The sequence below is a fragment of the Ascaphus truei genome, chromosome 9 (genome assembly GCF_040206685.1).
Source record: "Ascaphus truei isolate aAscTru1 chromosome 9, aAscTru1.hap1, whole genome shotgun sequence".
NCBI lineage: Eukaryota > Metazoa > Chordata > Amphibia > Anura > Ascaphidae > Ascaphus > Ascaphus truei.
The window spans coordinates 22,673,643-22,697,347 of record NC_134491.1 but is presented as its reverse complement, the minus strand read 5'-3'; the positions used below and the strand labels follow the sequence as shown (position 1 = coordinate 22,697,347).

The 23,705-nt window shown below is 43.8% G+C and overlaps 1 protein-coding gene across 3 annotated transcripts; it reads right to left on the bottom strand.

The window, feature by feature from the left end:
* Nucleotides 1-11,440: 11,440 nt before the first annotated feature.
* On the bottom strand, nt 11,441-18,492 carry SOCS4 (suppressor of cytokine signaling 4). Of its 3 annotated transcripts, none has more exons than XM_075613780.1 (2): nt 18,335-18,492; nt 11,441-13,473 (listed from the first exon to the last, which is right to left on the bottom strand). In XM_075613780.1, the coding sequence occupies exon 2, from the start codon at nt 13,394-13,396 to the stop codon at nt 12,092-12,094; it is 1,305 nt and encodes a 434-aa protein (XP_075469895.1). In that variant the 5' UTR covers nt 13,397-13,473; nt 18,335-18,492; the 3' UTR covers nt 11,441-12,091. The 3 variants fall into 3 exon arrangements, with proteins under 3 accessions (XP_075469895.1, XP_075469897.1, XP_075469896.1); XM_075613782.1 differs by lacking the exon at nt 18,335-18,492 and adding an exon at nt 17,007-17,075; XM_075613781.1 differs by lacking the exon at nt 18,335-18,492 and adding an exon at nt 16,688-16,865.
* Between the last annotated feature and the right edge of the window lie 5,213 nt (nt 18,493-23,705).

Genomic DNA, 23,705 nt, shown 5'->3' with positions numbered 1-23,705 from the left:
TGGAAGCGGCCCCCTCTGTGAACCCCCAGACCCTGGAGCCATCTTGGTCCACGATTCCTGCGAGAAGATCCCCTCACCCGAGCTCTCCGACGAAACAGCTACCCGAAGCTGGGTCCAAACCCTAAACTGAGCTGCAAGATCCCGCTCCAGAACGGAGTAAATATTGTTTAATGTTTTCAGGTTCAAATTACCATCAGATTACTACGGTCCACTGGTGTGGTCTGTGTTCTTGGTTGGAGTTTTGGTTAGGCTTATCTATGCAATAGGCCCAAAGCCTGGAGAAGCTCCGAGGAGGGAGCTAGGACAGTTGGACTGTCTGAGTCCGGGCCACTACCCCCAAAATTTTCTGTGTCAAAGTAGACACAGTTGCCCTTATTTTTCTCTGTTTCTCCACTACCCCAGATTTTATTCCCAAGGGCAGGTGAGCGTTAGGACGGTCGCACAAGAGACGCGTCCATGCGCACTTTTTTTCCTCTCGATTTCTTCTCTAAAATGGTTTAGTTCTGTATATCTCTCTGCAAGAATTGTTGAATTATTATTGTGCTGCTCCCCTCCCCCTTTTTTTTCTTTTTTTTTTGTACCCCTCCCCTGCCCCCAACACCCCTCTCTGATGTTTTATTTCTGTATATCTCTGCTTGAAAAAATAATAAAAATTTTAAGTATAAAACCCCCCCCCAAAAAAAACCTGGCCTGTTGGAGGGTTCTTCAGAACCCTTGTATTATGAGCAGTCTGATTCCTTCTGTCTTTCTGCTCCTTTTTTGTGCAGCAGGGGGGTTGCATGTTTAGGGCACTGGAACATTTAAAAAAAAATTAAATAAAGTTGGTGTTTACAGAAGCCTGGGAGTGAAAATACACTGCAGTTTATACAACTGGGAGGGGTGGTGCCCGTCCAGGCACATAAACCCCATCCTGTTCCTTTTCCTGCAGTCTCCAGCCTTTGTATAATAGGGTTGTTTCATCCTATTACATGAAGCACATTACAAAGGCGCCCTGCTCTATAAGCCTGCCCTGACGTGCCGTACGGCTTCAGGTGTCCATTCTGTGACATACCAAAGGGTTAACCCCGTTCCATCCTGAAGTGGACTACATCAAATTGCAAAGCACTGCAAATAAAAATACAACCTGTGCGCACATTCAAGCAGCCAAACGTGAAACATCCTATATGGTATTCTTTTAAATAAATCAGTTTAAATGTAGTATTAGATAACTGTCTGCATTTTTTTTTTAATTAACTACTAAAGACATTTTTAATTATTTTTGTTAATGTACTGATCGTCCTTTGGCTGATACACCAACCATTTAGAAAATCGTATCCACTTCCTCTTTGGAACAGACTCTGACACGCCCCTTGTTGAGCTCTGCCCTTTGGCAGCAAAGTATCACAAACTGTTGCTGTGCGCCAAACAACAGACTGTCTATTACTCTGAAAGCTGTAACAATAATGTGTTACACTTAGTAATGTAATGTTACATATCAGCTGCAGCATTTCACAGACTGCAGCACAAAGTCAGCCATTATGTTAGGCACACAATTGGGATTTTGACAAGATTTATAACAGGAGCACCAAATGATTGCCAGTTTAGGTAAGAATGTAGAATTATACGTTGTCACGCGCTTTACATATTAAAATAAGAAAAGGGGAGAAAAAGTGGGAGGGGGTGTAGTATTGCTGCTTTCACATGTCTCAGACAGGTCTGCAGCCAGGGATTCTGGGTAATGACATGCAAATGAGCACACAGTGTCACCGTTTGCATCTAATCCATTTTAACATGATCCCCTATACACTTATGTAAAGCACTGCAGATCCCTTCAGAGATGAAGTAGATAATGGGGTAGTTCTCCCGAAACATTATCACTGCTTCAGCACAGGTGGCTCAATCAGTGGGTCAGCCATTCTGACTGAGCCACCTGTGCTGAAGCAGTGATATCCTTAATACCTGGCCTGTTGGTGGCCCTTGGGGACTGGAGTTGGCTGCCCCTGATGTAGAGACACTATGTCACGTGGTCTGGCACTTCAGGGGGCTGACATCTTGAACTTTTTATGAGCTTGTTTTCTAGGGGGAGATAAGAGCAGAACACCATGTGGCTCGCAGCGAAATGGAAGAGGACTTCGCTCTTTCCGTGAAGGCTCTGGGGGTTAAAGCAGCAGTCCCCGCTGATCACCATTTTATTTTTAACTTACGCTCTTCATGCCCTTTCCAACGCCGTTTTAATTTTTTTTATCTGATGCTTTGTTCAGCAGATGTAATTGTTCGGGAGGTTAAAATGGAGCTCTCTCCCAGAGCCCAGTGCAGTCTAACGATTACCTTGGTAACTTCAGATTCAGAAAATTCTTATTTTTAAAAATAATTCAAGAGCAGGACATTCACAGGGGGAAATATACAATTTAACTACAGTATATGATTTGTCAGTTTGGGGTTCTCTGACTTTTAGAAATATAGAAACATAATGTGAGTTAAACTCATAGAGGCTTCTGGGGGGATTTCTTCTTTAAAGTGTCTATTGGTCCATTCAGTTAATTGCGTCACAAGGCTTAACACTTCTTCGTAAACCTGCCACTAATTAAACACTTTCATAAGAGTGAATAGTAGCCGTTAATTAAGCAATCAAGTTTACAAATGACGCGTTGGTATCTGCAGAGATTGATTGCTCAACAATGACAAAATAATAGTTACTGTTGAAACCATGGAAATTTTGCTGAAGCAGCAAAACATGTAGCACTGCGCAATTTTTTTTCCATTTTTTTTTTTTTAAATCACAGGATTGAACCCCGTTAATTTCAGCTCTGGGCACCCACTGCCTCCAGAGACACCCCCGTAGCGAGCGCCGGTATCTATGCGGAGTTTAAATGTCCAGGTCACGTGGGCCAATAGCAAGCCGCAAGGGATGATCTCACAGCTTCCTATTGGCCCACTGGACACGAGACATTTAAGCCGCCATTTCCTTAGGCACACAAGTTCCCTCCCTTCAGAGATACCGGCGCCCCCTATGGAGGTAAGTAGCTCAGGAAGCAGGGGGTCCCCGGAACTGATATTAAGGGGGTACAGCTCCGGGGACCCCCTGCTTCAATCCCCTAATTAAACAAAATGTAAATAAAATTGTGCAGTGCTACAAATTCTGCTTTTTAAACTGCTACTTTATTTAGGAGCATCGCTATATAAATACAATGGTTTCCACCAGCAGCACAATTCCTTTTTATAAAAGTAACTACGAAAACAAATGTAAAATGACTTAATTCCCTTACAATTAATGAATAGTATATCTTCCTTTACATCATCATATTAGATGTTTTTCCGGGTCTGATGCTAAATTGAAGCATGTTCTAGTTTTTTTGTTTTTTTGTTTATTTCAGCTAAAATTGACAGAAATATCAATCCCCGGTACTTAGGGGAAAGGAAATATTGTTACATTTACAATAAATAAGTCTCTAAAGGTCGCAGCTTTGCAGGAAGGGAGTTGTCATTGCATTACCTGATCCATACAAATGGCTGGAACTCTAGCAAAGCAGGAAGCAGATAAATCATATTATCATCTTAATGGCAGTGATTCATGAATAAATAATATCAGAGGTTATTTATCTTTCCTGTAAAACAATTGAATGAGAGAGGGGGGAAAAAAAATCCATAAGTGTCTACACCAGGAGTAGCCAACTCCAGTCCTCGAGAGCTACCAACAGGTCAGGTTTTCAGGATATCCCTGCTTCAGCACAGGTGGCTCAATCAGTGGCTGTCATTGAATTTGTGGAATGGGCAACTCCAGCCCTCAGAGGTCACCAACAGGTCAGGTTTTAAGGATATCCTTGCTGCAGCACAGGTGGCTCAGTCAAAGACTGAGCCTCTGATTGAGCCAACTGTGCTGAAGCAGGGATATGCTGAAAACCTGACCCATTAGTAGCTCTCGAGGACTGGAGTTGGCTACCCCCGCTATACAAAATATTCTCCATTTTATCCATATTCATTTAAAATAGGCAGTGGGACCACCTGATATCAGATTCTCTCGCTGATGGACATTTGACTGTGTTACTGCTATTCAAAATCGTTAACAAAAGCCACTTCCTTAAAAGCCACAATTGGGTATTAGGTTTAAATTCAGGAAATAATGCTGAATAGTTCACACGATCAATAAACCTATTCTCCCAGGGCACCTAAAAGCTTCCTCTCCTCTCGCCCTATAGAATCATTTCATTTATGGAAGGCCTAATTATTTGAGTGCATTGCAGGGTTGCGGTATATGAGCATTCAATGGAGGAAACCATGGCTTGGGAAGCTGCCGGCTTCCGGAATAACTTATTCTGCCGTCCGCCTCAGTGTTCTTTTGTGTGATAACGCGTGTAGTAAATGCAGTGCCTATTTCATTAAAGCAGCAGAACGGGGTTTGTTTGTTTTTTTTCAACTTATATTTTTTATTTTTCAGAACATAGTAACATAAAGGGGACAAAGAAAAGGGAAGGGTAATGGGTACAGAAAATAAAAGGGTTTAAGTGGGAGGGGGTAGTAGGGTAACACCCATTATGGTCTCCACGCAGGGAGCGTACAATCAAATATACTCATTGATACACCCTTAGTCATAGCGAAATCTACTTAACAGTTAGTAATCTCTACTAGGCTTATTTCGTCATTCAGATTGGGTTCTTCCAAATGTATGTCTCCAAGGGATCCCAGGTTGTCAAAAAATTGTTGTACCTGTCGGGGATTAGACTTGTGAGTCTCTCCATTGACATTATAACATGTATCTTGTGCATTACCGCGGTAAAAGGAGGGGAGTCGTTCTGCTTCCAGTTTTTTGCAATTAATGCTTTAGCTGCTGATAGGATCTGTGTTATTCAATAGTCTCATTTCCTCTCCAACCCCTCGGTAGGTTTTAGTAAGAGCACGGCTTCCATATTCCAAGATAAATCCAAACAGAACGTGTTTTTTTTTTTAATTTTTATTTATAGGGTTGCAGAAAGGGGTCTACTGAGCTGAACCCCATTAATATCAGCTCCGGGTCCCCCGACATTCTTACTTGCATAGGGGGGGCTGGTAGCATCTCCGCAGGTTTAAAGCTCCCGGTCACGTGGGTTAAAAGGAAGCCGCAAGGGATGACGTTCCAGCTCCCTATTGGCACGCCATTTCGATAGCCCCAAACAAACTAGCTGGAGCTGCTACCGGCACCCCCTCTGGAGGTAAGTATCTCTGGAAGCAGGGGGTCCCCAGTACTGAAATGAACACAGTTCAGCTCCGGAGACCCCCTGCTTCAAACCTATAACTATATAAATAAATAATAAAAAAATTAAAGCAGGGTTGCTTTTTTAAGTAGTGTATATTTCATATATTTTCATATTCAGGACTGAAAGCCGAACTTAACACAATATAAGACATTCATCCTACTTTATGGTGCAGGCTAGTTAGCAGCTAGTTAGCAGCTAGTTAGCAGCTCATGCATACAAAGACTCATTCTGTAGACATTACACTGTGATATTGCACTGGGTGCTCATTTGCATGTCTTTACCCAGAATCCCTGGCTGCAGTTGAAACATTGTACTCCAAGAGATAATGGGGATAAGCTGGGTTCAAGACCTGAATGCGCTCACAAGTGGTATTTCTATTTGCAGATATTACAAAATTCATAGGGAAATCATTACTAGGTTATGGGGAGAAACAGAAAATTGAAATGCTTTCATTTTTTTTAAAATGTGTTCCTCCTTAACACGTGTTACACATTCTAATATTGTTGCCTTGTCTAAAAATATATGTTTAAGCCATAGTCAACACTTATTTTTGTTGTTATTTTTTTTCCTCCATCTTGTTATATTTTTAAAAGTTCCAATGCATAAACTATCAATACAGTTCAACCCCGCTATAGTGCGATCCGTTACAACGCAAATCCGTTTATAACGCGATGCAAGCATGGCTCCCAATTTTCATATTTATGAATACTTTACAACACGATTATTGGTATCATAAATACTTTATTGTACAATACATACAATTGTACATTATTTCTAACGCGATCTGCTTATAGCACAATGTGATTCTTTGGACCCAAGCACAGCGTTATAAGGGGGTTGAGCTGTATAAATATTGTGTATAATAATTGTGGCTATAAGTCTTGTGCTCATCAGTATTTTAATTTAACCCATTCAGGCATTGCCCTCACATCTGTGTTAGTAATGTTTTTATGATGTAATTATTATAATAATTCATCTGATTGATTTTTTCCAAACATTCAGTCGTCACCAGCACAACTGTGGGCGTCTGCCTAGTTCCACTCAACAGATATGTGCTGGCACTTTTTGGCTGTAAAGTGAACTAAACTGGAAATACGATGTCTGAAGGAGGGAAAAATTGTGAACGCAGTAAGTACTGAAAAATCAACCATCTTGTGCATATTAAAGCTGCAGTTCAAGCTGCCATTTTTTTTTTATTTAATTTTTTTTTCATTTTAATATGTGCATCAATACAATCCACCCAATGATTAGTAATTAACTAAGTTGCCGATCAAGCCGTTCTCCTGTGATCGATCAGCGAAGATTCGGCTTGGGGGTTCACTAAATGGCTGTCAGTGCAGCAGAAGAGAACAAAAGATGCAAAGTTCTGTGGGGAAGATCATGTGACCAGGCAGTATGGGGAAGATCATGTGACCAGGCAGTATGGGGAAGATCATGTGACCAGGCTGTCACTAGATACAATTGGTGCACTGCTAGAGAGAGGGCAGGGCTCAAAAGGGGTGTGCCAGAGCCTGTTTCAGAAGAGGAAGGGGGTGTGACTTTGTAAATGGTTGCTATAGAAACCAAAAAAATCGTTGTTACATTATAATGCATTAAAATGTAATTCAAAGTTGTTTTTAAAAAATGCTACAAGTATTTTCTCGACAGAACTGATTTATAAAAAAAAAACATGTAGGATATTGCTTGGTCTGAAGCTTTATGAGTCATAATTTTAATGAATAAAATAATAATAATTTTGGATGCCTCTAGAATATATTAAATATGAAAACGTTATTTTTAAATAATCTCAGTGCAAACAAGCTTGGTACACCCGACCAATTGTGTTAGCTGTGATTCAATGTCTGCAAAGTGTAATTGTAAAACTCATATTTGTATACAAGTGTTAGTAAAGATAGTATAAATGTTTTTATGTGTGTGTATATATATATAGCAAATAAAAAGATCACTTGTAAGCAAGCACATTCACGTCTTAGGCTGGGGCCATAGAGGGGTGAGGAGTTCGGAGCCGCACTGACGCTGAGGCTCGCCTGCTGAAATCTGCGCGATTTCATGCCCATGCAGGCGAGCCAGTGGGCGCAATCGGAGGCGTGGGGAGACTGAGTGAGGCGGGGCAGTGACGTCGCTGGGCCAATCGCCCGCAACGCACCGACGTCAACGTCACGGCGCCGACGTCACGGTGCCGTGACGTTGATGCTGCTCCGCGCTGATTGGATGTTTTCAGCCGACAGCGCGCTGAAAAACAGCTTGGCTGTCGGCTGAAAAATCCAGCGCCTCCGCACGCCTGCGGTCGCTCGCATGAGCCCCCTCTCAAGGCATCCTCATTGAGAATGCAGGGGCTCAGCGAGGAGCGTCCGCACGGCTCAGCGCGGCCTGTCCTTCTATGGACTCGGCCTTAGGCCTCGGCCAAGCTTCCCGCTGGCGTGCTGAGGCTCAGGGAAAGCGGGTGCTTTCCCTGGCCTTGCGGGTACTTTCCCTGCGCACCGTCAGGGGGCGGGCCGGGGGCGGACCAGTGACGTCACGGAGCTGGTTCACCCTCATTGGGCGAACCGCTCACATGACCGGCCCTGCGCTCCGGCAAGTGGGGAAATGTTTCATTTCCCTAAGACCTACGCTTCCGCGCGCTTGCGGAAGCGTAGACGAGCCCCTACTAAAGCCGATCTAATTGCGGCTGTAGGGGCTCAGTGCTGAGCGGAAGCGCGCCTCCGCCAGCAAGCAACAACCATGGACAAGGCCTTAGGCAATGTGAATGTGCTGACAAGTGATCTTTTTATTTGCTATATGCAATACGGTGGAGGTTTCTTGTCGCCTTTTTCACCCACCATAACTTAAAACGTGTATGTATATATATATATATATTATATATATATATATATATATATATATATATATATATATATATATATATATATATATTTATTTATATATATTTATTCTTCTTTAACCTTATTTCAGATCCCAAACATGGTTTATCATACAGAAATAGAACAATTGCTTCTTGTAATCCCTGCACCAAAACAGAGAAGAGATCCCAGATCAGAAGTCCAACAGGGGGCATCACAAAGAGTTCTTCCAAATAATACCATATGTTATGGTGAAATCAGCCACTTTCCAGAACACTTAGACCAGGGGTATGCGTGAAATGTTCTAAGGGCGCGAAACCGATCCGCGCGCTCTTCCCCACAAGTTGTTTGCCGGAGTGAGAGTGTGGGGCCTTTGTGCGTGACTTAAAGTTTGCACACGCCTGCCTTAGCTGCAGTGTTTCTGAACGCACTGGGCGGCTGTGTACAGTACCGTTTTTGAAAAGTGCCCCAAAATTCTCAGCGTGGTTTTTCTAAAGACAGAAGTGATTTCATTTGAAGGAATGGACATGTCGTGTAATAAAGCCGTTTGAAAGTGAGTTTTTGCCCGTTGAGTCACAACTAACACAATTGTGGGTGTAATATTTTCTATAATTATTTAAAAACTCAAGCTTCTTTAGCTGCCCACTGATCTAAAATAACCCCAAATGTAATATTTTTTTTTAGCATAAAAAATAAATAAAAATCATGGCTGAATGTGTTAAAACGCATAAGTTGCCAGGTAGCGCAGCAATTTATGAATAGGATAGCTTTGGATTGATTGTTCTAGGCATTATGCTAACAATTAGTATTCTTGCTAATTGCATGCAGTTTAGTTTAAAAAGGGGCAAAACCCAATCTGTTTGGAGAGGGGCCTTATTACCCACGGTGCCTTATTACCCACGGTGCCGTGTCTCAACCCTTTCGAAGGTGAATAATGTTTCAAGATGCGATTCCAAGTGGCGTTTTTTTTTTTGCTGTCGAAACTTTCCCAAACTCTGCAATCATCGTACACGCCTCAGCAAATCCGACACACTCATTTTTTTTTTTTTTTTTTTTTTTTTCTCCCCTTCAATTTGTTTTAATTTCCAAGGCGGGACTTTCCACATGGTATATGGCAGCATTTGTACAAGTCAGCAAGGATGACTCAGACACGAAAGGATGTGACCTTTCCTTTCACAATCACCCCCTGCTGAAGGTTATTTCCTCCCAGTGAGGTCATAAAGTCTGGGTGAAATATGTGGGCCATATGTATGAATGTATAGTCCCATTTTATTGTGTGTTAGGCTACAGTAGGCGTGGCCAACTCCCGTCCTCAATAGCCACCAACAGGTCAGGTTTTCAGGATATCCCTGCTGCAGCACGGGTGGCTCAATCATTATGATTGAGACAACTGTGCTGAAGTAGGGATTTACTGAAAACCTGACCTGTGTGGTGGCCACCCCAGTTACAGCGCAATGCCACTTGTGACATCCTTTTTGAGTGATAGTGGGTATATTATATTGGGATATAATAGTAGCAGACATACCACTCTTATTTCAGTTTTGCTGGTCACTTGTGAGGCTTATTGAGCATTCACTGCATCTGTATCTTGCACCTTTAAAGTATATTGCACTATTTGTACCTTATTTCTTCCTTTTGCGCTCCCCAAGTTTCCTGGAGATTTCTACACATGAATAAACTGAACTTGATACATCTCATAGGTCACATCGGAGTGACTGATACCTTTCACATTATAGACAATTCATTCTGAAAGTTGCTTTCTTGGAACCGTTTGTTAGCATTGTGTCTTGAAAAAGTCCCCACATGAGGTTTCCAAGTTGTAAAGGAAACCGATTAAAAATCTTCTTTTGAAGATGACCTTCAGCTCATTGATGTTTCAGTCAATTCACTTGAACCAATGAAGATATATAAATTAGTCACTGTCATTCGGTTTAATAATTTGTGAAATTGCATTGTTTATTGCTGCTGTCTGAGACCAAACATCCTTAAAAGTAGCCAAATGTGAAAAACCGTTTTTTTTTTGTTTTTTTTTTAAATAAAATCAGTCCTGTAGTATTACATGAATACCGTTTTTTTTTTTTTTTTAATTCCTAAAGCTATTTTTTTTTTTTGTAATGTACTGATCATCCTTTGACTGCTTAGCAACCATTTAGAACAGTGTTTTTCATCCAGTGATCCTAGGAACCCTTGGGTTCCCCGGGCATCCCTAAAGGGTTCCCTGTCATTTTCTGGTAATGTGAAAATTGTATCAATTACAGAAGAATTTACAATGTACCTGATCTCAGACGCGCTATTAGAGAGAGTTGGGGATCCTTACAATGCATCTGAACTCAGACGCGCTATTAAAGAGGGTTGGGGTTCTTCTGAATTTAACTTAGGGCTCCTTAAACAAAAAAAAAAAAAAGTTGGAAACCAATGAGAAAGTCACACTCACTTCCTCTTTAGAAACAGGCCCTGACACACACTTTTCAGAGCTCTGCACTTTGTCAGCAAAGTATCACAAACTGTTGCTGTGATCCAAACAGCAGTGTCTATTACTCTGAAAGCTGTAACAATAATGTGTTACACTTACTAATATAATGTTACATTGCGGCTGTAGCATTTCACAGACTGCAGCACAGAGTCAGAAGGTGGCCATTCAGTTAGGCACACAATCAGGATTTCTGCAGATTTATAACAGGAGCACAAAACGATTCCCAGCTTAGGTAAGAAGTTAGAATTGCACATTGTCTTATTTCTATATGTAAAGCACGTGGCAAAGAAAACAAATAAAAGGGGGGCTAGGGGGGAATATAATATTGTTGCGTTAAAGCAGAAAACCTGGCTGCTCGTTCCGAGATTCTTACTGCTGGAGGTACTGGCCTTTCATTCCCCTCCAGGGGAAAGAAAATGGCAGCTTAGATTTCCAGCATCCTGTGGGCCAATAGGAAGCTGCAATGTCACCCAGTGCGGCTTCAGATTGGATGGCTACTTAAAATCCAGACCAAAACCAAAAATAACGCCAGTACAATTACCGGGAAATATCTGGGGAACCAGGGTGGTCCCCGGAGCGGAAAACAACACTCTCCAGCTCCTAGGATACACCCTGCACAAAAAAGGGTGTGTGGGGGGGAGGGGTGTATGTAAGGAGAGTTGCTGCTATAAGTTACCATTAAGTGATTATGACATTGCAAGTTAGTGGTATTCTAACACTCAATATAAATATTAGTGTCACTTTATGGTTTATAAGTCACGTGTGTGACAAAGGAGACTGTTCAACACAAAGCTCCGAAGTCATTAAAGACAGACGGCATTAGGGATCATTTATTTTGTTCTGTTTTGGAAAAGTATATATCATACAATGTTACCATTACATCTTAGTTAGTGAGGCTAGAATGAAGGAGACCAGTAAGCAGTTTCCACATTTAATAGAACCGTGCCTCACAAAAGAAAACTCAGTATAAAATGGAATATAACGGTGTAAAACAGCTTCAAACGCGCCACTGACTCGTGTACAGTTTGCAATTATAAATGCAAAATTCAGTAACGGACAGCAGGCAATCTCTCATAGCGGGTATACTACGCTCCTTCTGCAAAATGTAACGCTACGTTCTCCTTTAATCTACCAGTAACAACCACCTATATTTTGCTAGTATCTAGGCCGTTAAGGAAATAAGGTAGTGTTTATACCAGAGGTGGGCAACTCCAGTCCTTCTGTGACACCAGCAGGTCAGCTTCTAAGGATATCCCAGCTTCAGCGCAGGTGGCTCAGTCACAGACTGAGCCACTGATTGAGCCACCTGCACTGAAGCTTTGATATCCTGAACACCTGACCTGTTGGGGGGCTTGAGGACTGGAGTTGCCCACCTCTGGTTTAATTACAAAAGGAACATAGGAAGACTGCTGTTAAGCAGAGCTCAGTTTGAACTGCAGAACATTAGGTACAAAATAATGCATTGCACAGCCAGCAATAATATTAATAATAATGACATTATTAACCCCTGTGCTGCCACAGGACAGAAAATATTCAGACACATGTCCATTTAAAAAAAAATTATCCCATCACTTCTGATTTCGTTGTTCTGGTCCATCAACCCTGCGCACCCGAACTTTGGATTTATAGTGATATTCCTTCAAATATAGTTTCATGGAAGAAGGGACGGGGACGCCATCAATGCCATCGTAAGTCGTCGAGTTGCAAATAACTGTTCTGCATAAATGCTGCAGCGAGAAGGGGGAAGTTCTGTGCAGCGGGCTGGACAGCAGTGGCTCGAAGAACATACAAGAGCTTGGATCTTTGTAATGCTCCAACAGGCCGGTGACGTTGGGCGCATGGAACACGCACGGGTCATGAGCGTCGAAACTAAAGTTATGGTTCCACTGCTCAATCCGGGCGTGAAGGGAGCGGCTGTAACGTCTGAAACTAACAGAAAACAAGTAGTCCTCTTGGGCCGAGTCCCGTAGCAAGAAGGTGCCTTCGGGCTTCCCTTCCAAGAGGGCCTCCGCTGCATATCTATCCATTACTCCCCAGTAACATGGGTTGTTATTGATCTGAAAGAGGTCTGGGACAAGGCAATGGACATAGTCAATTTGAGTATGATATTTAGGAGGGGTTTCTGCCTGAAAGGTCTCATCGTCCGTCTCCCATTTCGGCTTGTTCCTTTTCCGAGAGCTAGTGCACAGTGTCACCACCTCATCGTCGGAGTCGTTATCACTTTCTTCCTTGCTGCTTCTTAACGCTTTGGTCGTGACCGACTCCACGGTCCCCATGTTTACTTCACATGCCGCGACATGTCCACCCGACATTGTGTCCTCTCCTCCACCACCGTTCTTCTCCCTCAGCGGTCTCTCCTTGCCATCTACTGGAGGCCCGTCCTTGAGGACCCAGTCCTCCTGTGTCGGGGTCACCGGAGCAGTATGCCTTTTGATTAAATGCCACCTGTAAGCCAGATCCGACTTGGGAGGGAAGGGGCATTTGTCCAGCATGAGTTCACTGATGTGAATTTTCCTTTTGGACGAGAGCGCAGATGAGTGACGGCTGCTACAAGTCTTTATGGGAAAACACTGCCCCACCGCATCTTGCAACTTCTGCTTCAAAGACCGACCTAAAAACTTATGGCTACATGAGCGATCCAAATCCAACTCGATAGATGAGCAACTGTGTTTTCTCTCTTGGTTTCTTGTGGGACCAGCTGGCTTATCCGCTAAATTCGCTGCATCGCCATCAGACGAATGCCCACTCTTATTTGACCAAGAGAGTTTCTTTCCACTCCATACGTAGCCATCTTTTCTGTCGGCGCTTCGACTGCGACTGCTCTTGGGCCGGACATCGAGCTCATGGAGTTTATTCTCCATATTTTTAGCCATGTTCCTCCAAAAAACGTTTTCTCACTGGGAGTGCGGCTTAGTATCTCCACGTGTTTCAGTTGTGTATCGGGAAGGATCTGCATGTTAAAATAGAAAATAAGAGTTATAAGGTGGATTTACATGAGCAAAAAATACATATATAACATTGCCAATAGGAGCACATCCGTGTAGATACTATATATTTATATTTCACGAGGAATACCAAATACATTTATAGTATGGTTTTAATGTAATGGCAATACTAAGAAAAACAGGTAGTAATGCACATAGCTACAGTGAGATATATCGACAAATCACCAAAAAATCTACTCGCCAAACAAAAATCTCTACTCGCCACCTAGTACCACACGTGGGCTGCTTGGGCCAATAGGAGCTCGCCACAATGTTAAATCCACTCGCCCGGGGCGAGCAAATGTATAGGTTTGTCGAACACTGGATTGATTGATAGATAGATATATATATATATATATATATATATATCTAACACACACACACACACACACTATATGGGAGTGTTCCACTGGTCTGTTTGCATTTAAGCATGCATATCTTTATTTGTATAGCACCCACAGTGCACTCATCGCTTTACAGAGAGGCAATACAGTACAGGGATTTATAGAACAATAAAATCGCAACAAAGTCAGACAATAGGAAAGCAAATCCCTCCCCCTGAGAGCTTACAATCTAAGGCCTCGTCCAGGGTTACTGCTTGCTGGCGGAGGCGCGCTTCCGCTCGGCACTGAGCCTCTACAGCCGCAATGAGAGCGGCTTTAGTAGGGGCTCGCCTACGCAAGCGCGCGGAAGCGTAGGTCTTAGGAAAATTTTCACATTTTCCCGCTTGCGCAGGGCCGGTCACGTGAGCGGTTCGCCCAATGAGGGCGAACCAGCTCCGTGACGTCACTGGCCCGCCCCCGACACACCCCCGGACGGCGCGCTGTCTAAGGCCAGGGAAAGCACCCGCTTTCCCTGAGCCTCAGCGCGCCTCCGCACGCCAGCAAGAAGCTTGGCCGAGGCCTAAGTGACATGTTGGGAGATTTGCAGAGACAGCAGGTGAGGGAATAAGTGCAGTTGATAGTAGGAGTGACTTTGGGTGTATGACAGTAGCCATGAGTCCAGGTTTTGGGGATGCTTCATGTACAAGATGAGTTTTAAGGTTTGCCTTAAAATTGGGGAAGAGAAGGTGCTTGGTATTTACTGAGTGTGAAGGAGTTCCACAGGTAAGGTGCAGCGAGGGAAAAGGTATTTGCTACATACCATAAGTATCTTTATTTGGGTCAACTTGCAAGAATAAAGTGCTGTCGTGTAAATGCAAACCACCACTCACAGGTTGGGGGGGGGGGGGGAGGAAGGCAAGTGCTGTAAATAATGTCTTAGTGTACACGTTCAGTTCACAATCCCATTCTGATTGTTTGATACCGTCCCACACCATTTTATAGCCCATGGTAATGAACAGCAGAGTCTTTCCCTCCACTAGCGCTACAGATGCAGCGGCCATTATTCGAAAACTTCACGCGGTGTATACCTCGGAATACCCATGTCATGGCGCGTGATTTATTCCAACCGTACCGCCTTACGACACGAGTGCAGGCGAGTGCAGAAAATGGCATTTTAGTGTTGTGGTTTTAAAACACCCGAAATTAACACAGTAGCACAGAACTATACACATTACAATTCATACATTTCATTACATAAAATTGCACACAATCCATGAAATACAAACAAAGCAACCACGACAAGCGCGGGTGCCTGTGGTGATTGGCCGCATTACTGCCGCGTGGAGTACAGCAGCGCACACAAAAACGGAGCCGTGATTTGTTCGAATAACGGCCGCTGCATCTGTAGGTCCCCAGTACATGCTGCCGCGTGCACTATGGTGTGCGCTGCAGGAACAAGAACCGCCACTCAATGAGGCCGGGCCCACTAGCTGCCTTGGCGCGCAATTTGCAGCCACGTTGCACGACTAGGTTTTCCAAAAGACAAGAGAAGTGACAACCAATCATAGGGCAGAGTTCCCAAGTCAATCATAGCGAAGGAAATAGCAGCCAATCAGAGAGCAGAAGAGGATGTTACGTCATGGTTACACGTGCACGCGTCGCCACCCCGTCAGGCGCGCGTGCAACAGTGAGTACTGGTGCCGTAGCCGTAAGGAGATCTGTATTGCTGGTTGAAGTAATGGTTTGGGGTCCATACAAAAAAAAAAAGAGCTTTGGTGGATTAGAAGTGAGAGGACCATTTTAGCATGTTCAAATCCCAGAAGTTACAAGCAACCCTCTAACTGCCAGAGAAGCCTGTTATCCATGTGGATCAACTCCCCCTATTTACTCTATGTGGCGATCAGAGAAACACCCTGGTGCTGAGCTGCATAATGTTTGGATTATTCTGGATTCCATGTTCCCTTCCCGAATTAGGAGCTCCCTACTTCTAACTGATTCTACAGACAAAATGGGAAATAGATGACAGTGATGGTGGAAATAACTGGTCGTTACAGTAGCAGTGCGAGCAAGACGCGATTCCATGAAACACAGTGTACAGAAGATCACATTTCAACGCCCAAGCTGCAGTGTGGTAAAGTGGGGTTTTTTTCTGAATGGAAAGGCAGCTTATGAATTATTACTGAGACCTTGGCTCATTCATAAAAGTGGCTTTCTAAACAAATATCCATTATCTACGTTTCAATAACCTGCTCTGTATTTTCACTGTACCATTATTTAAGATTAACTATCATTTTTTTTTTTTTTAAATGAAAAATGCCCAGCATTTCTACTGCTGCCCAAATTAGGTCAATGAGACCGTGTTAAAAACTGTGATATTTAAAGGTTCACAAAAGAATGAAGTACAGTGGAAAATGTCACACACACACACACACACACACACACACAGATCAGGTGTGGCTAACGCCAGTCCTCAACAGGTCATCTCTGCTTCAGCACAGGTGGTGCAGTCTTTGACTGAGCCACCTGTGCTGAAGCAGGGATACCCTGAAAACCTAACCTGTTGGTAGCTCTTGAGGACTGAAGTTGGCCAACCCTGGTATAGATTTCAATATTTTGAACAGCGGAAACAAATGGTTCACTTCAGAAATACAAAAATAAGGAAAGTGAAATAACACAGCTTGAGACAATATACAAGCACGCGTGGATCATACCAGAATTCGGCAATAATTACAGGCATGTTCTAATTCAACATATCTCCACATAGTAGAAACAATGCAAGTATAAAAACGACATCCTGAAACAATACACAATGGCATCTTACATACAGAGAATGTGTTAAAAAGTTTAGAATACTTACAGATTCCCGATGTGTATCGGAAGTGAAAGATTAGTCGAAAACCTGTGTATGCTAATGTGAATATCCTATTTATAAAGCGTCTTCGCTGACATCATTCAGTACACACCTACTGTGTGCCGTCACTCGCTGGTAGAATTAGTTCAATGCACTTAATTGTTATATATTCATAACACGCAGGCTTTATACATCTTGTAAAAGTTACAAAGTATTATTACTACTAAATTCAGGCTAGTACTAATATTGTCTATCACAGAATGAGCTACTCTTGCTGGGTACATACCACTATGGCAGATATAAGGCTGATGCCACAGATACTAACCTGTGTCATTGGTGGTACCTGAGGTCCTACCAAGTGTACTAAATACTCGTGTGGCTTGTAAACCCCAGACAGCTGTGGGTGGAGAAGTACAGAAGCAAAGAGGAAACAAGCACAGTGCTCACACTATAGCTATTTATGGACTTTAACGGCGAGAGTTAGCTAGAAATAAGGGGGGACAAGCGGATGTGGTTGAAAGAGCAAGAGCTGCAGCTTTGCCGCTAGTAGATAGTGATATGGAAAATTAATTTACCCAAGATGCTGGTACAGAAGAAAATTAGGTTGGTAACTTTTATCAGGGGTGCTCAACTCAAGACCCCCCAACAGGTCAGGTTTTCCGGATATCCCTGGGGGGGACCACCTCACTTGGCTAACGAAACAATATCTTTGACATGAACTTTTATAGATATAGTTAACAAAAAAAATGATTGCAGTATATATATATATATATATATATATATATATACTGCAATCTATGGAATTATTTCTATAACACGGAATAATATGGAACATGTTGTATGTTATAAAAACATGCAAGAAAAAGACTTTTGGGAACATTAGAACAGTGAAAGTAAGGAGGATTTGCATGCCCCTAGACCTGTTTCAGTGCCAGAGGGACCAGCAGGTATAGTATAAATATTATGGTATTATCTATCATCACATGTAAGGTCATTCGGATATTATACTGTATATTAGAATGAATAGTAATGTTATCAAATAAAAAAAATAGTATTATTAAATCACATACGCATACAGGGAACGGCATCTTCACTTACAGTAAATTATATAATCAGCATGATCACATAACATCAATAGCACTATTACTACATGAGATGTATTACTCATACACTTTACATGCTCTGGAGATAGATATATATACACACACACACACACACACACACACACACACACACACACACACACATATATAATTTTATTATTATATTGGTGGTAAAACAAAGACAAAAACCAATGGCTAGTAACCTAAATAGTGTAATATCACATACAATTATAGCACTATTGTTTAAACATCTCCAAGATGTTCTAGTTGTACAAATATCTGGAAGAAAATCTACCTTTTACATGTACTGATCGCCCATTTCCTGGGTTGGATTAAATTGGAGATGCACAGATCAGTTTCTACGTTTCAAAACCATCCAACCCCCCCAAAAACCCCAACAATAAATGTGCAGTACAATGGGTTTGATACAATAATGCAAATTGCAGCACAAGGATCTGATGATCCAAGGGAGGAAATCCCCCCAGCAAGTCAAAGCTCAAACCCCATCACCCCGAGCCATTCACATGCAGGAGACCCGGCTACTTCTCACCTTGGTCGGCATCCAATGACCCCAAACTGCTTCTATGTAGCCAAAGCCACAAGTACAGGGCTTATTTTGTAACCAGAAAGGGAGCAGCAGCTGCAGAGCTCAGCCCAGGCAGCCATTCCCTGTGCACACAACTACATTACCCAGAGTCATGCAGCAGCGGCAGCCTGCCGCTCCCAGCATGCACCAGGAGTCTTCTTATTAACCCTTTAGTCACTCACCAGTCAGGAGGTGCTGATGGCTTCTTCAATGGAGCATCAGACTTCCTGGTGTCATGCTGGGTGCACACATTGCACGAGAGGCATTAAAAATTGTCTACATTTAGCATAGGTTGACACTTGATGGACGTATGTCTTTTTTCTTCTTCTATGTAACGAAGTTAATCCAAATCTTGTGGAAGGCGAATACATTTCATACAATTGTCATGTTGTGTTTGTCTCATGTAGCGCGGACGGTGCACACAGAGGTGAATTCTGCCGTCTTGTACCACAGCGGTGCGCAAACTGGGGGGCGCAAGACTGACTGCGGGGGGCGCGGGGTTTACAGAGGCCCCGCGTGCTTCCCGAAGGCACTTAAATTAAGTGCCAGGGGAGTGGCGGAGGCCTCTCTAATTCGGACTTGCCTTGGCTCCGGCGGCTTCTTAGACACGTCGCCATGGCAATGCGGCGTCAAATTACGCCGCGAGCTCATGTGACGTCGCCGGAGCCGAGGTAAGCGGGGGTGGGGGGGGTGAGAGGGGGGCACAGAGAGAGGGGAACCGCAGGCAGGGGGGCGCAGGGAAAAAAGTTTGCGCCCCCCTGTTGTACCTTATAACGGGTAGGCAACTCCAGTCCTTGTGGGTCACCAACAGGTCAGGTTTTAAGGATATTCCTGTGGCTCACACGAAGACTGATTGAGCCTCCTGTGCTGAAGCACAGATATCTTGAAATCCTGACCTGTTGGTGGTAGGGTTTCCAGTTGTTCCTTATTGAACCGGACTGTCCTGTATTTGGACACTCTGTCCAGTAAAACATTAGAGATAATACTGTATCTGTTCGGTATTAACTCTCTAGACATGTGTATCCGGTATTAATTCTCTGGACATAGTGACCTGACCGGCTCGGGGGGGCCGAGAGATTTCGACCAGTAGGGAGAGAGCAGGGCTGCTGCTAGGGGGCTGGGCAGCTTCCACCATCCTGATTGGCTGCATTACCCTGCAGCAACCAATCAGGAGGAGGTGTCAGGAGCCTGTGGGTGGGGCCAAGGAGAGGAAAAAACAGCATGGAGTGGAGAGAGATGTGTCTCGTGCGTGTGTGTCTCGTGCGTGTGTCGCGCTCGTCGCACCTTTCACCACTGTGTCCAGTATTTTTGGGGAACCACCTGGCAACCCTAATCACCAACAGGTCAGGTTTTAAGGATATCCCTGCTTCAGCACAGGTGTCTCAATCAGTGGCTCAGTCAAAGACTGAGCCCACTGATTGTGGGTTGAAATACAACCCACAACTTTGTACTTGTATATTGGACACAGACACTCTAACCACTACACCAAGCCTTCTTCATGAAAGAATAAGGTCATAATGATGAGATATAACAAAAGTAAATTATGTATGTATGTCTTTATGTATATAGCGCCATTAGTGTACACAGCGCTTCACAGCAGTAATACATGTGACAATCATATAAATAACAAATAATACAAATAACAGGTCATGAGAATAAGTGCTTCAGACATAAAAGTACATTTTCGGAAGAGGAGTCCCTGCACCTTTCCTGAAGTTGCCCCTGTGGCAAAATCCAAAAGTGATCTTAATCTGGAATAATCAGACTCCATAGAAATCTGTGAGACCGGTTTCAAAAAAAGAAGCCTTTCCTGTCCTTACTTGTACATATTTTTTTTACTTGCAGGAAGAAATTTGAAGAATGGAGTACAGTAAATAAAAATACCACATGTGGTTCATTTGCACGTCTCAGACAGGTCTGCAACCCCATTATCGCTTCGCAAACAGCGCTTCCACTGCAGCCAGGGATTCTGGGTAATGACATGAGCACAGTGTGTTAGGCTGCGTTTATAGTAGGAGCGCATGGCGTCGTGTGCGCCTGTCGCTCGAGCGATCCCTGCACTCACGTGACGCGGCCATCACGCGAAAATACTAAATTATTTGTCTTTTCAAAAATCTGCCGCGCGGTCGCTCTTCATTGCTCGTGCGTTGCGCGCACTATGGGCGGCCTCATAGCGGCATTTTGTTTGCAATGCGGACGCCGTCGCACGCCCCATCGCGTAATCGCGGCCTTACTGTGCAGCCAGCAGCAGCGGCGACAACTTATGTTGCAGCCAGCAGCTGAGAGCTCGCGCTCAGCACGATCAAACACATTGTGACAATGTGTTTGACCAGCGTGCACGTGCCCGTGAGCGCACGGCGCTCAGCTATTTGCTCGCTGGCGAGTCATGTGAGCGGTTCGCCCAATGACGGCAAACCAGCTCCATGACGTCATAGCCACGCCCGCAACTAGTTGGCCAGGAACCACGCCCCGGGAACCTGGTCGCCCTACATCACTGCGCTCGTGCGCCAGCGCGCTCAGTTGAACCCTGGCCGCGGCCTTACCGTGCAGCCAGCAGCAGCGACTTACTGTGCAGTAATCTTCAAATAAACCCCTTTATGCAATCACTGTCACAAAGTTGCACCACTTACATGGTCTTTCACCGAATATTACACCATCGCACCGCAGCCTCAGGTTCAAATGCTGATACTTATCTTCATTTCCGATGGATTATACCAGGAGGTGCTCAACTCCAGTCCTCAAGCTCCCCCAACAGGTCAGGTTTTCAGGATGTCCCGGCTTCAGCACAGGTGGCTCAATTAGAAGACAGCCTCTGATTGAAGCAGGGGTATCCTGAAAACCTGACCTGTTGAGGGGAGGGGTGGGCTTGAGGGTGGCAGTTGAGCACCCCTGGATTATATTACAAAGCAGCAGTGCCGCTTCGCAGTGTACTCCTAAAAGTACTACATATTGCCATGTAAATGGCATAAATTGCAATAAACTGCACATTTTATTCTACAGAACAACTGTATCTCATCTAACCTTCAGCTCAGCAGCTCATAGGAACTTTGTTAGGACAAACAGGACATCTGCAGTCTACCATTTTTTGGACAGCAGCTTTGGAGGCTTTATCTCCGGGTCCTGGTCAATATATGGGCTCAGAGTATAGCAGTGTATAGGGGAAAATTGAATCTTAGGTCTCGCTCAGACAGGCTGCTACGGCTGCTTGCTAGCGTTCACGCCCCCCGCCGCGTGCTCCTGCAGCACAGCGATCTGTGCTCAAACAGCAGGAGGCAGATCGCGGCGTTTGGGGGGGTGGCGGGGGCATGTAACGACCGTGTCACGAAGCTGGTTCGCCTCTATTGGCTGAACCAGCTCGCGTCACGCAACTGTAGCCCCAAATCACAATTGCCGCCGGTGGAGTTTTCAGGTTGAAAACTCCCACTGCACAACCCAAATTTGCGACGGACGTGCGCGCTTATGTCGCATCGCCTGCTGTCTGAGCTCAACCTTACGTGGCTAATGATGTGGTTGTGCTGCATTGACGGTACAGCTCGTCTTAGCAACGTAAACTTTAATTAACAGCAGTTTACATTGAGGCCTGGAAGTCTGCCAAACAGCAAATACCATGAAATGTCTGATGCATACTGCTTGTTTAGGATTTTAGCCCTTATGCAATATGCCATGCTGGAGAAGACTTCAGCCTCATGCATTTCACTGGAGCAGATTTCTTCTCTAGCATAGAAAAATGTATCCAAAGCCTATTAAAGCAGCAGTTCAAGCTGCCGTTTAAAGAAAAAAAATTAATTAATTAATTTGTGCATCAATACAATCCACACAATGATAAGTAATTAGCTAAGTTGCCGATCGATCGGCGAAGATTCGGCTCAGGGGTTCACTAAATGGCTGTCAGTGCAGCAGAAGAGGACCAAAGATGTAAAGTTCTGTGCGGAAGATCATAGGCCAGGCAGTCACTAGATACAATTGGTGCACTGCTAGAGAGAGGGCAGGGCTCAAAAAGAGGTGTGCCAGAGCCTGTTTCTGAAGAGGAAGGGGATGTGACTTTGTAAATGGTTGCTATAGAAACAAAAAATGCTTGTTACATTATAATAAATAAAAAACTTAATTAAGAGTTGTTTAAAAAAAATGCTACAAGTATTTTCTCATAGTACAGCACTGATTTATTTAAAAAAACATGTAGGATATTGTTTGGTCTGCAGCTTTAAATAGAGTGCCACAAATTTTGGTGGTTAAGCATGCCCAATTGATAAAGCCATCAGAAGTGACCACGTTTGAGTTTTAAATTCTTATTTAAAAGCAATATTGACAATACTTTCTATCAGAATTTGACCGAATGATTTCACACCACAAAAAAATGTCACTTTCAAGTATGGAATTAGAGCAGGGATGTCACACTCAATGTATGTAGTAAGGAGAAAAGGTAAGGGAATTTAGTTTTAAAAAAATGGTGTTGTCTGAGAAATTAGCATTACAATCGCCAGTGATGAAAACTCATAGCCAGCTCACCCCGAAAAAATCCCCAACTGGAACTGACCTCCCCAACTCCAAGCTGCCTCCCACTGTGAACTTGACTAAGGTTGGCAGGAATGCTTTGTGTTTCCCCTCCTACACACATCCTCTCGTCAGCCCTGAACTTTATTGTAGCACTAGCTCATTATTTTGAAGAAGAAAAAAAAAATGAATAATTTGTTTTCTTGGCAGGGCCGGCGCAAGGGTTACATGCGCCCTAGGCGAAACTTAAAATGTGCACCCCGGTTGTATAAAACATAATAAGATAAATAAAATAATAAAATAAACAGTGGCGCTGCTATCGAGGCTGCGACCGCACCCCAGCGCGATGCAAAATTACAAATAATAGGGCGCCAAAATACCGGACCAAAAAAAGGAAAAATAATCAAAAAAAGATAAATAAATAACAAATAGTAAGAGGAAAAAATTATTATTATTATTAATGCGCCCCTAGGACCTTTGCTCCCTAGGCGACTGCCTAGGTTCACCTAATGGACGGGCAGGCCCTGCGTTCTTGTGCTGGAAGGTACCTTATGGCAGAAGATGACTTGGTAAATATGGCTGTGTCTTGGCAACAGGTTAAAGCAGCACCGGCCCACACCGATCGTCCGATAGGGTAATCCACCCCTGATTGCAATAACCTCTAATAGGAGGAGCTCCGGGAGGAAGGCGGACCTTTGTCTTTTCAAAGGTTCAGGAAAAATATTTTGCTACAAATTCGGGTGGCGGGATCTCCTGGACAAGAGGCCCAGAGGTCAGGGCGTGGTCAACTGCAGTCCTCAAGGGCCACCAACAGGCTAGGTATTACGGATATTCCTGCTTCAGC

Coding starts and splice junctions, on each gene's coding strand:
- SOCS4 (XM_075613780.1), bottom strand. CDS start 13,396: ATGGCTAAAAATATGGAGAATAAACTCCATGAGCTCGATGTCCGGCCC.